At 58.5% G+C, this 13,308-nt stretch overlaps 2 protein-coding genes across 3 annotated transcripts in view; one reads left to right on the forward strand and one right to left on the reverse strand.

Moving 5' to 3' along the window:
- MMRN2 (multimerin 2) overlaps positions 1-6,327 on the reverse strand; it is a 23,114-nt gene extending 16,787 nt beyond the window's left edge. For both annotated transcript variants that reach the window (XM_022562469.3, XM_022562468.3), the window contains exon 1: positions 5,949-6,327. In XM_022562469.3, the coding sequence (XP_022418177.2) occupies positions 5,949-6,106 (158 nt within the window). In that variant the 5' untranslated portion in view covers positions 6,107-6,327. The remainder of the gene's footprint in view (positions 1-5,948) is intronic.
- Positions 5,801-12,430, forward strand: SNCG (synuclein gamma). The gene is made up of 5 exons (XM_089897794.1): positions 5,801-7,352; positions 8,186-8,227; positions 8,551-8,678; positions 11,284-11,355; positions 11,596-12,430. The coding sequence occupies exons 1-5, from the start codon at positions 7,232-7,234 to the stop codon at positions 11,614-11,616; spliced, it is 384 nt and encodes a 127-aa protein (XP_089753920.1). The 5' UTR covers positions 5,801-7,231; the 3' UTR covers positions 11,617-12,430.
- Positions 12,431-13,308: the final 878 nt, after the last annotated feature.

A 13,308-nucleotide genomic window follows, 5' to 3' on the forward strand; every position in this document is an offset into this window, starting at 1 on the left:
CAGAGGGAGGGAATCACTGATGAAAACAACCAAATGAATAGTCCAGAAGAGAAGGACATGGAATTTCAGATTCAAAGGGCCCACTAGTTACCCACAATACAATAAAAATAAACGCACAGCAAAGCACATCGTTGTGAAATTTTGGAACTCTGGGAATGAGAATGATTCTACACTTTCCAGAGAAAAAAGTCGAGCCCCTCCCCACCACACACACACACACACACACACACACACACACCAGTAAATAGAATAGCCCTGAACCTCTCAACAGCAGTACCAGACACTAAAACATAGTGGAGAATCACCTTCAAAATACTGAAGGAAAATTATTTCCAATTTAGAATCCTATACCCAGCCTAATTATCAATTTAAGGAGCACAAAATTAAGACATTTTCAACAAGCCAGACTGATTTCAAAGCATTTCCCTCCCCAGGACCCTCATCAGGGAGCTACTAGAGCAGTGGTTTGCAATCTTGCCATCAAACCTTCACATCAGAAGCATCCTGTGGCACTTTAAAAATATGAGCCTACAGGCCCCACCCCAGGCCAGTTAAAGGAGATTCTCTGGGATTAAGGCCTGGTCTTCTGCATTTTAACGCTCTCTGGGTCATTCTAAGGCATAGCCCAGGATTGAGGACCACTGTGCCAGAAATGTTCCACCAAAACAAGAGAGAACACCAAGAAACAGGAAATCATGGCATCAGGAAACAAGAGTTCCAGCACAGAAACGAGGTAAAGGGAGACCCCAGGACAATGACAGGCAGGGGGTGAGTGAGCAGTGGTCCAGCCTAGAGCACGGCTGGAGGCTCTGAGAGAGGCATCTCCAAGAAGACACAGGTGGTCAAACACCTGACAGGAATGAAGGTGGAGAGCAGATGTGGACAACTGGCTGAGAGTTTGGAATTGAACTGTGACAAAGACACTAAGCAAAAGGAAAAAAAAAAACTAAGCAAAAGGAAAAAAACTAAAACAAAGACAATTGTTTATTTCAGGGAAAACCAAAAGTGTGTAGGGAGGAAAAAAGATGCATAGGCTTTCCAGGACATACAGACTGTTATATCTACTCAATTTGGCCATTGTAGCAGGAAAGCCAGTACTGACAGGATGTAAATAATGGGCATGGCTGCGTTCTAATAAAACTTTATTTACAAAACAGGTGGGGAGCCAGATTTGACCCACCATGCCAGAGTTTTCCAAGCCCTGCTTATGTGTGTGTATAACTAATAAAAACGAAACTTAAAAATAAAATAATTTCTATCTGGAAGAGAAAATGCAGATGAACGGGGAAGAACATTTTGGAAGACAACGAATGAGGAGTTCCTCATCTAACTGTTACGACTGACTGACTCTAATGCCAAGGAATGAAAACAGTGGGACGTGAATTCCCCGGTGGTCCAGCGGTTAAGACTCTGCGCGTTAGATGCCGAGGGTGCGGGTTCAATCCCTGGTCTGGGAACTAAGATCCCACAAGCTGTGCGGGTGTGGCCAAAAAAATAAAATCAATCCGGAAAACAGTGGGACGTTGGCACAAGATTTGTCAAGCCAGTCAGTGGGAACAGAGACCCGGAAGAGACCCGTACATCCCTGAGGGACTAGTAAATGGTAAAAGGGACATGTGAAAATCAGGATGGAAGCAAAGGATGTGCACTCAACACAGAAACAGGGGACTGTGAAAGTGCTGGGCCCAGAGGTTAGGGCCGGGGGGCAGGGTGGCCACCTGCACAGACTGTTTCAAGGATCAGCGACTGCAGCCCGCACCTTGCCCTGGGCCCCATGGAAATTCCTGGAACATGCTCAGACCTAGAGAGAAGTTATTTCTGTAAACCAGTTGTTCTCAACGGGGCATGTGTTGGGAGGAGAGGGGATTCGCCCCAGGTGTATTTGGCAATGTCAATAGTGCAAGGCTGAGAAACACCCGCTGTAAACTAAGTTCTGCTCGTTGCGTGCCCTCTGAACGGCTGCAGAGGCTCCAGGAGGCCTGTACCCTGGGAGCACCGGGTCTGGGCTAGCCTGCAGGGAGTGACCGGGACTTTCCACCTCGGGTTCCTAGAGCTGGAAGCGGTGCCGCCCACCCTTCCTGCCCAGGAACTTTCTCTCCTGACCTGCCCAAACCTCAGGCTCCAGCAGCCACTGTTCTCCCTGCCCACGCTCCCCTCCCTTGGCACAGTACAGGCTGCTGGCCCAGAAGCCCTGGGAACATTCCTGACCTTTGCTTTGGTTTCCTCCGGCTCTTGGCAGTTTCTCGCTGGTACACTGAGCCCCCGGCCCAGCTCGCTGAAGCGCCCCATTGTTCTCACTGCCTCCTGGCCTCGGGCCCTGGCCCTCTTGGCACTCTCATCTCCCAGTGGTCTACTGAGAGGCAGGTGCCAGCCTAGAAATGAGTGTGAGGGTCTCCAGCCTGCTTTGGGCCTGTCCTGGGCCTCTAATATGGCCTCTGATGCCCTCCTGCCCCAGGCAGGAAAGAGTCTGCTGCCCCCCTTGGAGCTTCTAATAGGAACTGGGAGGCCTGGGCTCTCCTCCCTTCCCTGTCCCTGGACTCAGGGTGACCTTGAGCAAGGCCCTTCCTCCAGTCCTGAAAGTGTGGAGAAGACTCCCACTCCCAGCCCCTCCGTGGGGAGAGGCTATAAGGAAGGCAGAGAAAGCCTCCGGCAGGGAAAGGACTGTTAGCCTGAGCCTCCTGAATTATAAATGTGCTGCTGCTATGGCCCATTGGGACACTTAAGTGCCTCTTAACCAGCCAGTAAAACGTACCTCCGACTGCCCTTTAAGTCTTTCTGTGGAAGGAAGTTGTGTTCTTAGCATGCTGGCTCTCTGAGGTCCTGGATGCGGCTGTGATTGTGATGACTCCATGGGAGAAGTTTGCCGGGCTTGGTCTCTGAGCCACAGAGGAGCCCAAGGCCCACTTGGTGTCCATCCCTGAGCATAGCTCACGCCAGTGGGGCTCTTCCCTGTTAGTGCTCAGGGCCCTGTGCCTTGGAGAACAGATACAGGTGCAGGAGGTACAGCTTGGCCCGGAGACCAGCGGTCTGGGCTCCACTCTGCTCCTGTGTGACCTCCAGAGATATGCGTGACTCCTCTGGGCCACAAGCTCCCAGCTGCAAAAGTTGCAGACGCTCCTTGTGGAGACACTGATGCTGGTGACCGGGGCCAGCTGGGCTGCTGGGAGGAGCGGCTCCTACACTCCCACCCCTCTTAGGGGAGACAGAACTGAGGACACCTGGGATTTGCAGCCCAGCCGATGTGGGCCTGACCCATCACTTAGGAGCTGTGTGGCCCCTGGTGGCAACCCCACCCCTCTGAGCCTCACAACATGTAAAGTGGAGAGAACAGGGGCGACCTTGCAGTACTGTCACAACAATGTGGAGATGGAGCACCTTGCCTGAGTCTTAGCTCAGTCCCCTCAGCAGGCTCAGTCCTGCCTGGGAAGCGCTCATGTGTCTGAGGAACCCACATCCTAACCTCCTGCTCTCCCCACCTCCACGAAAGCCTGGGATCAAAGAAAGAGCCTCTTCCCCACAAAGTCCAAATACCCACGTTGCTGGCTCACTGGGCCCAGCCCCACGGGCTCCTGGGTGACCTAGGAAGCACCAACCATGTCCCTCCTCCATCCTGAGACCTGGCATCCAGCACCACATTGTTTTGTTCAAGTTTCTCCTTTCAAAGGGTCTTTTATTTTTCTTTTAAATTTATTTTTCTTTATTTGGTTGCGCCGGGTCTTAGGTGGGGCTCGCAGGCTCCTTAGTTGTGGTACACGAACTCTTAGCTGCGGCATGCATGTGGGATCTAGTTCCCTGACCAGGGATCGAACCCAGGCGCCCTACGTTGGGAGCGCAGAGTCTTAGACACTGTGCCACCAGGGAAGTCCACAAGGCATCTTATCTGGGTCTGTGTCCAGGGCCTACCCTGGCCCCCAGGCCCTGGATACAGGTATGAGGGGCAAACGCAGGGCAGGGCCCTGGCTCTGGCAGCCAGGGGGCGGGCCCGCCAGGCTCGTGGCGGGTGGCATGGGTGGTGTGGTGCCCCTGCTTGGCTGTGGAGAGCCTGTTTGCCTCCCCTTCCCCATAGCAGGAGTAGGGCTGGGGCTGCGTTTCCGCCTCTCCCCTCACAGGAACACGGGAAGCAATCAGCCTGAGGAAGCCGCGCGGCGCTTCCTTCCTTTCTCACCAGACCCTCCGGAGGCCTCGACAACCTGGGCTTGACCTGTGGGGCCTGCAGCTTTTGGGTTGTAGGCAGGAGACCAGCAGGCCCGATGGGACCCCCTGGAGGTTCCTGGGACCAGGGCTTGGGACTCCTGCCTGGGCGTTCCCGGGCCAGGGTACCCTTGCACACACACCTGCAGAGGCCACCAGGCCATGGCTGAGTGACCCCCTCAGGCCTTGAGCAGTCCGGAGACCCACCCTCCCTGGGGCTAATGGAACGCAGTCTCTCCCCACAGCCCCGGGGTGGGAGTGGGGGAGAAAGAGAAGCATCTCCTACCTCCTGCCCAGCCGCTTGGGCCCCTCATACTCCCTTTCATCAGAGGGAGGCCGGCCACTCAGAGACAGGGGCTTGGAGTTGGGGGCTTTGGGGAGGGAAGGCTGGATCCTTGGTCCTCAAATCAGAGCTGGGTGACTGGGTTCCCCCACCAAGAGCCATGTGCACCTCCCAGCTCTGAGCAGAACTGGGAATGGCGCAGGAAAGGGGCGTCTCTCCAGGCCCAACTTCTCCCCTCTCCTCCCACATGGCCCGCCCCTCCATCACCTAGCGGCAGTGCACACTCGCTTGCTCTCACCCTCCTGCCTCTCCCTGGTCAGATCTGCTTTCGGGCAAGTGTCTAACAAACACATTCACCTTGAAGAGTCAGAGCTGTATGAGAACTGTCCCAGGAAGGTTTGGGCCAGGCCCACGTGATGGTGAATCTCGGCCAGCCAGACGGGAGACTCGTAAATTGGCCCCTCTCACCCTCCAAATCCTTACAGATGCCCTCAACCAAGTCTGGTTTGGGCGGGGAGAGGGAGGGGGGGAATAGGCACCCCTGGGACTGGGACCAGAGTATGATCTCTAGAGTCAGACTCAGATCCTGGTTCTAGCTCTCCTCAGCTGTGTGACCTTAGCCAGCTGCTTAGCCTCTCTGAGCCCCAGGCTCCTCTGTAACTGGGGCTGTAAAGAGGATTGAGATAACACTTGGCAAGATGCCTAGCCCAGAGATGGGTCCGATAAATGGCACCTGCTGCTCTGACTGAGGGGTACCCTGAGGAGGGACCCACATTCCCAGCACCTTATCAGCAGGAGGATCCCTGGCCCTGGACACACAAAAAGGCTGGAAAAGGGTGTCCTGGTCTAGTCATAACACCATTCCGCCCATTTCCAGAGGGCTGCTGAAGCAGAGCTTGCTGGATGCCACAGCCTCCTTTTCGTTCTTGAAATAGAGCAGGGCACCCTGTCTGCTCACTGCTCAACTGTTAGGGCCAGGATGAGGGCCCATGCCAGTCCCCCTGGGCGCTCAGATCCAAATCCAGTCCCCAGGAGCATCTGTCTTCTATGGCTTAGGCAGGGCCAGCCTCAACTGGGCTCAGCTTTCAGAACTGACTGACTTCGAAGAAGAGGAGCCACTCCCAGGTCAGCTAGAAACTTCCAGAACCCCAGCCCCTCAGCACCCCGGTGGTCAATGGCATAGAGTGCTCCCGCCCTGTCCAACCTCCAGGCCCATTCCCTGCCATGGGTAGGCGGGGAACTTCCTGTGGTCCTTAGGCTGGGCCCTGGGGTACCAGTCCAGGCCGGCTGGGGGTGGCCTCCTAAAGGGGAGCCTGCCACCTAGCACCTCATTCAGCCTCACAGCTGGTCCAGCAGGTAGATAGTATGAGCCCATTTCACGTATGGGTAACTGAAGTCCAGAGAGTCCCTGCTTTGGCTGAGCTGGGACTCAGATCCGGTACCACTTTCTCCCCCAGGTCCAGGCCCTCCTTACCGTCTGACGGGGTCCCTGTCCTCAGCCTCTGCCCTCCAGATGCCAGGTGGCCTGGGGCTGTGTGGATCGGAGAACCTGGTACTGGGGACCTGGGCCCAGGTCCCCAGCAGCCCCCAGCCCAGGGGCCCCCCGACGCTGAGCAGCAGTGTCAGGATCATCTTGGCTTGGGGCAGACTCAGCCTCTGTGGGTGACTCCAGAAACTACCAGCACTGGTGACGTTGTCTTCAAGTTAAGTCTCAGAAGGAAAAAAAAAGCACGGGGACAACAAAGAGAGGAAGTGGCCTGGGCCAGCCCACCCGGTGAGTCTCGTCCGGCCCCCCTCACCCTCGGCCTGGTCCCCACAGGGGCAGCCAACAACGCAGGCCAGTTCCCGTGTGCCCTGGGAGAACTCGGGTCCGGGACACTGGGGGTGTGGGAGACACGGGGGGAGGTGGCCCCACCAAGCATGTCCCCATGGGAATCAGGAGAACCGCACCAGCACAGAGGTGGAGCAGCAGGAAGCGGTCGGATCAGTCTCAGGGAACCTGCTGCCCATCCATGCTGGTGGCCAGGAAGTGGGGGGCACTCGTGCCTACTCAGCATCTCTCACCACTGGGCAGTGGGAGCCAGCAGACGGGTGGAGGCTCAGAAGGACAAAGGAGCTGTCCTAGGGTCGCACAGTCTGTAGCTGGGGCCAGGGCCTGGGTCAGTTCTTTGTGGCTCAGCTCCTCCACCTGGCCTTGCCCGAGCCCCAGGATGGGGGCATCCATGGTGCTGGTGAGAAGTTGGGTAGCCCAGGCCAGTCTGGGAGGTTGGCCACTCTTGCCTGACAGACCTGCTTGGTCCTGACCCCTGCCCTACCTGGGACACTGGTAACAGAGGCACCTCCCCTCTCTGTGCCTGCCCCCCTCTGTGACCCCTCTCTGCCCCAGATGTACACAGATACAACAGCCCCAGGCCTGGGAGCACCCAGTCAAGGCTGCCCCTGTGGGTGCGCAGGGCGGCAAATGAATGAAGGGCAGTGATGGATAAGGATGTGTCCGGCCCTCTAGGGCCCCTCCAGGGAGGGCAGGGGACAGGAGGGGAGGGTTGAGCCAGCAGGGGCTCGGGAACCCTGAGAGAAGGGGGCGGCGAGCCTGCTTCCTCCCTCCCTCCTTCCCCGCCCCCACCGCTGGGCTGGCTGGGCTCCCATCAGCCACCACTGCATCATCATTATTTCATTGGCGGCAGTAAGAGGCAGCACTCGAGCCAGCTCCAGTCACTGTTCGCCCGGGGAGTCAGGCCCCCGTCCCTGCCCACAGCCATGGACGTCTTCAAGAAGGGCTTCTCCATCGCCAAGGAGGGTGTGGTGGGCGCCGTGGAGAAGACCAAGCAGGGGGTGACAGAGGCTGCTGAGAAGACCAAGGAGGGTGTCATGTATGTGGGTGAGTTTGGGCGTGGCAGGGCCTGGCAGGGCAGGGCAGCTTGGTGGCCGCTCAGTTATCTGGGCCTGACTTTATCCCCCAGCCCCTGGGAGGCATTTTGAGAGGGATGAGGACGTGGCAGTTGAGTCAGGGTCTCCCAGCCCTGGAGGACCGCCACTCTCCCGCACACCCCATTGTCTGTTTGGCCTCCTCAGGGCCCCAGGGGCCTCTGGGACAGAACAGCAAGGGAGGCACTTAGCCCTCAGACACACCTGTTTGTGCGCACACAGATGCACACACACCAGCGCACACCAGCGCCCCTGCCCGGCATCACCCGCAGGCCCCCTAACTCGGGTAAGAAGCCACACTGAGCCTGGAGCCCCGCGGACTGAGCAAGCAGGGGCTCAGCAGCCAGGCCACGGGTCCCCACCCCGCCCAGAGGGAAGGGGCGCTTCAGGGGAGATGAGACCAGCCCTCAGTGTCCTGTCCTGCCTCCCGTGCACCCCACCCCCGTCAGCTCCTTCCGAAGAGGAGGCTGAGCCGATGACTCAGCTCTCGTTGACCGTGTCCTGCGCTGCTTCCGAGGCCCAGGCCATACCCACATGAGGTCCAGACCCTACCTCAGGCCTGGTCTCTCTCGTCCCCCCATCCTGTCCTGTCCACTTCCCATCCGTCCCCTTCCTCCAGACACAGCAGGAAGTGGCCTTTGAAAGGATGGCCGGCCCCCAGACACCATCCTTACCTCCTGCTGACCCTGCAGCTTGTCCAGCTGTTCTGTGGTGTGTTTGCCTGGCCCACTCCCCACTCCCAACAGCAGGAGTGGGACTGGGCTGACGCCTCCACTTCCTCCACAGGAGCCAAGACCAAGGAAGGTGTTGTGCAGAGTGTGACCTCAGGTGAGGAGCCCCAGTACCCGGGGACATGGAGGCTAGGACTTGCAGGGACTTTTGCACCCTGGTGCTAAAGGCCCAAGCCCAGGCACCTCCTTTCCCCCCTGCTGTACACGGACCCAGATTTCTCCAGAATCTGGGGCTAGACCCAGGGTGGACTGCCCCCATCGTCGTCAGAGCTCCCCTGGAGCCAGAAAGGGGACAGCCTAAGGTCTCCAGTAGAGCCAGAGTTTTGAGCGCCCTGGGAAAGGGGCTGCTCTGGCCTGACGGGAAGGCCGGGCCTGGGTGGGGTGGGGTCAGGGCCAAAGCCAGCCAGATTCCTCCCACAGTGGCTGAGAAGACCAAGGAGCACGCCAACGCCGTGAGCGAGGCCGTGGTCTCCAGTGTCAACACCGTGGCCACCAAGACCGCAGAGGAAGCGGAGAACATCGCGATCACCTCCAGAGTGGTGCACAAGGTGAGACCTGGTCCCCAGCCCTGGCCCTCAGACCTGTCCCATCCTTTCCCCTGGGCCCCGGGGAGGCCAGCTGGGGAGGAGGCACTATCGCCCCACTGACATACAGGGGAATGGAGACTCAGGGGCCCTGGTCTGCGTTTGGTGTTGTCACATCCATTAAGTCCTGGAATCCTCACGACCACCCCTGTGAGCAGAGCTGTGTGGGGCCCAGTTGGAATGAGGCTCAAAACCACATTCTCCTGACGGCGCTCAGCATTTAGGAGACACCCCATTCCACTAGCGAAAGCGGGGTCCTCAGGGCCCCGAGTGGTGACGGGCGGCCTCCCACGGGCAGTGGACACCAGCTCAGAGCTGCCAGGTCACCGCCAACCCAGTGTCCAGCCTCCCTCCGGGCGGGGCAGGGCCTCCTCCTCCAAGGAGCAGCAGGGAAGCAGCGCCCCCTGGTGACGGAAAAAGAGTGAGGTTCTGACCACACCCTCTGCCTCCACCTTTGCGAGCGTGCGTGTGTGCGTGCTTGTGCCTGGTGTGAGTGTGCCCGTGTGTGTGTGTGCGCGCGCACGCACGCGCGTCGGGCAACAGAGAGCACAGGAGCAGGGGAGCACTCCCAGGGGGTGGAGGCTGGCTGGGAGAACTGTCCCAGAACCCACCACAGAAAGACTCTGCTTGAAGCATTTTACACCTACTAACTAATTTCTTTGGCCCAAAATCCCATGAGACAGGGTGTGGAAATGAGGCCCAGAGAGATATGGTAATCAAGGTCCCATGGCTAGTCTGAGTGAGCCTGCAATTCTCTGGGCAGCCTGGGTCCCGAGACTGTGCTCTGAAAGGGAGACTCTGAGCAGGAGATCGGGAGATCATGGTGGGAGCATTGTGGGCAGGAGGTTTTCCTATTCCAGAGATGTGCCGTCTCAGCTCTGTACGAGGCTGTGCTTTAGAAAGCTCTCCTACCTGGCACAGGCCCCGAGGGGCCTGTAGAGTCCCAGGCACCCAGCACAAAGAATCCCTGCTCCAGGGAGTGGGTGGGTAGAAGGGTAGGGGGTCACCCTGCCCCTGGCTCTGGAGGCAGCACCAAGGCATCTGTTTCCAGGGCCAGCACAAGGTCTCCGGATCCTAGGAACAGGCAGGTGCCCTTGCTCCTAGTTCCCAGCTCTGCCTCGTCCTAGCTGTGTGACCTTGGGAAGCTACTCAACCTCTCGGGGCCTCCATGTTTTCAGCTGTAAAATGCCTGGGGTGGGGGGAGGGTGGGGCTGAGAGTATCCATTTCACTGGGCTGAGATGATGCAGGGACATGGCCCCCATGAAGCAGCTTCGCCTGGCTCGTGGTGAGCACCCGACAAAGGGAGGTGACTACATCATCATCAGTGCCCCTGGGCACTACCCAAATGTGCCCCAGGAGACCCCAGGCCCCTCCCTCCCCCATCCCCCAGCAAAAGAGGCCTTGGGATGGGGCCAGGCTGCCGCTGCACCTCTGAGCAGAAGCCTGGGCACTCCTCTCTGACTTTGGAGGAGGGCCGGTGAGCCCTTGGAGCTACCCCAAGGAAGACATTTTCTGGTGACACCCAAAAACCAGCCGTGACTCGCTCTCCAGGGAACCGTAGAAGGATGCAGCACTGCCAGTCTGTCTGACCGTTCATGCCACTGGTCTCATGCACCCACCTTGGGGCAGCAGGACTAGGTAGGCGGCCACCTGTCCTTTGCCTGGAGAGCCTGCCCCAACTCTGGCTGCCCCAGTCCACCAAGGGGCAGGATGGCCCCATGGTAACAGAGAGGTGGCAGGACCCTCCAGAGGTAGGAGCTGAGACTAGTGTCCAAGCTGATCACCTGGTCTGGCCCAGCCTACCAGCTTCATACGACCACCTCCAGGCAGGCCGCCATCTCAGGCAAGCGCCTGGCCGGGTGTAGGTGGATAGAAGGAGACAGGAAGTGGGAGAGGACCATATAACCGCTGCTGGTTCCAGCCAGACCTGCCTGAGCCCAGTGCCCATCGAGGAGGCAGGGAGAAGGAAAGCGGGTGGCACTCATGCTACTGGGATAGGGTTGGGCCTGGAGCAAACCAGACCTGATCCCTACAAGCCTCACTGCTTTGACCTCTGAGGCCTTAAGCTGGATCCCTGGCCTCTCTAGGCATAGGGTCCCCATGTGAATGGTGATAGCATGCACCTCCTCCTAGGGCTCTTTGGGGTCACAGGGGGACAAGGGTATGTGATCATGTGATTCAGGAACACTGAGGGTGGGGTCAGGCCTGGTGCTTCAGGGGCCACTGCCCACCCCACCTCACTGGGCTTCCTCATGGAGGAGGCCCAGCCAGGGGCTGTCAGTGGCTCAGGATCTGCTTTTGGGGGTGAAGCTGGGCTCAAGGGCACTTGGCACCCCCGGAAGGCCTTGGCATCATCAGGCAGAGCACCCGCTGTGAATCCTTACGTGAGGCTCTATCGCCTCCAAGGTCAGTCTGGCCCTCATACCTCCCTCACCTCCTCCTCCACATAGAGCAAGATGATGAGGGCCTCTGCTCATCTTTGAGGCCAGGGTGACAAGGCCCTGGATGCAAGGAGCTGGGGACTCTGTGCCCTCCACCTGGTCCCACATCCCCTTTGCTTTCCCACAGGAGGACCTGCAGCAACCTGCCCCCTTGCAGGAGGACGAGGCGGCCAAAGTGGAAGAGGAAGTGGCTGAGGCGGTAGGACCTGGGCTCCTGGTGTTACAGGGGGGTCCCTGGGCAAGCTGCTTCCCTCCTGGGGCCCCAGAGCCCTCAAGGGAGCCTCTTGACCTGCAGGCCCCTGAGCCTGAGTGTGAGGTCTCCTCATGGATGGCCCCCTCAGGGCAGAGGGGCACAGATGACACCTGTCCCCACCCCACCAGGGTGGCCACTGAGGGCTGGGGCCCCAGAGCTGTGTGTGAAAGTCTCTCTCTCTTCCAGACCAAAAGTGGAGGAGATTAGAGGGCTGCAGGTGAGCTCGGAGGCCATGGTCCCCACGTCCTCCCCTGGCTGCCCACAGGCTAGTCCTCCCATGCTGCCGCCACCACCATCACCTGCCTCCCTTGTTCCCTCAACCCCTCTGGTCCTTCTGACCCCACCGATGCTGCTATGAATTTTTTTTTTTTAATGATTCCAAATAAAACTCAAATCCCTACTGCATACCTGCTCAGGCCTCCTGTCTGTGCTGCCTCATTCATGAAGATGCCCTCTGGGCCCTCCTGGGAACAGGAGCTGGGCCAGGTATGCTACGGGAACACCTGGGCGTTTCTGGAACCTACTGATAGCGGGCACTGCCTTCAGGGAGTCCCCCTGCACCGCCACCCCGCCATTGCCGTTTTTTTTTTTTGTTTTTCGGCCATGCTGCGTGGCTTGCAGGATCTCAGTTCCCCGACCAGGGATTGAAACCAGGCCACCCCCACTGGCTTTTCACATGGAGGTGGCAGCCCTGCTTTTGGCTCGGGCAGACACCTTCAAGGACACACTGTCCGCTGGAGCGTGAGGCCGGGATGCCCCAGGTTTTGAGCTTTGGCTCACCCTCTGAGAATGGACCCCACTGACGACAGAGGGTGAGGATGGGCCTCCTGGGCCTTCCCTCCACGTGTGTCCTTGGTGGAACAGTTCCTTCTGGGAACAGGGACACCTAACGCCCCTCCCTGGAGCAGATGGTGACTTTCAAAGATGGGAAGTCTAGACCCATAGTAGGGACTCTTTGCATCCTCCTCTGTGAAGAAGGACGTGACCCCAGGGTTCCTCCCGCCTGGTCCCACCCAGCCTTGAGCTCCCCACCAAGTTGGACCTGGGCTTTCCCTTTCACCGAAGAGTTCTGTCAAGTATCATTAGAAAACACAACAGCTTAGAGGCAGAAGAGCCAGCCTCCGCCTTGAGAGAAAAAGAGTAAAAACGAACATTTGTTGAGCTCCTCCCAGGTGTGGGACACTGTACTGAGTGCTTTACCTCCTTTAATCCTCAAAACAAATGGCACGTCCCAGTTTCGTTGAAAATGAACTGAGAAACAGAGAGTTAAATAATTTGCCCAAGGGCACAAAGCTAGGAAGCTGGGACCCGGGCAGAAGTCCAGGTGGCCTCGCTCCAGAGCCAGGCAGCTGATTCCCATGCTCTGCTACGTCCACCCGGACTGCGGGGGCTCCAGTGGCGTTATGGCAGATGCCGCCACCCCCAAGGTTTCAAAACAACCCGGGGACCAGGGTGGTCGTTGTCCTACACGAAGGGCTATTGGCATCATGCCCTGGAGTCTCGTTCAGAGGTGCCTGAGCAGAGAGCAAGGCTCCCTTTCCTTTGACAGCCAGTTTGGGTTCAGAGCATCTAAGTGGCTCGCCCCAGCCCTCCAGCCCTGGGTGTGGGCACCAAAACTTGAGTCCACACCACCCTCCCACCCTGCCTCTGTGGTGGGGAGCAGAGGTCAAGGGCAGCCCTGGGGGGCTGGGAACCAGTCAAACACAGCTGAGCTTTGTTGTATCCCAGCCTGCCGGTCATGGGTATCCACGGCTGAGGAGGCAGAAAGGATCAGTGAGCTGCTGCTCTTGCAGCCCCCAAACCCTACCGTGGGAGGAATGAAGGGTCTGGAAGAGGTGCGGGCAGTCCCAGGTGTTCCTGCTCCGGGCTCAGACACTGCTTATCAGCAGGCCTGTGCGT

This window comes from Delphinapterus leucas, chromosome 16 (assembly GCF_059928025.1).
Source record: "Delphinapterus leucas isolate spDelLeu-1000000601 "Yukka" chromosome 16, BTC_Dleu_Yukka2, whole genome shotgun sequence".
NCBI lineage: Eukaryota > Metazoa > Chordata > Mammalia > Artiodactyla > Monodontidae > Delphinapterus > Delphinapterus leucas.

Excerpts from the sequence above, each read along its gene's own strand:
- SNCG (XM_089897794.1), top strand. The coding sequence starts at position 7,232 with ATGGACGTCTTCAAGAAGGGCTTCTCCATCGCCAAGGAGGGTGTGGTG. Across the intron at positions 8,228-8,550 it reads TGTGCAGAGTGTGACCTCAG|TGGCTGAGAAGACCAAGGAG; the intron begins GTGAGGAGCCCC and ends TTCCTCCCACAG. Across the intron at positions 11,356-11,595 it reads AAGAGGAAGTGGCTGAGGCG|ACCAAAAGTGGAGGAGATTA; the intron begins GTAGGACCTGGG and ends TCTCTCTTCCAG.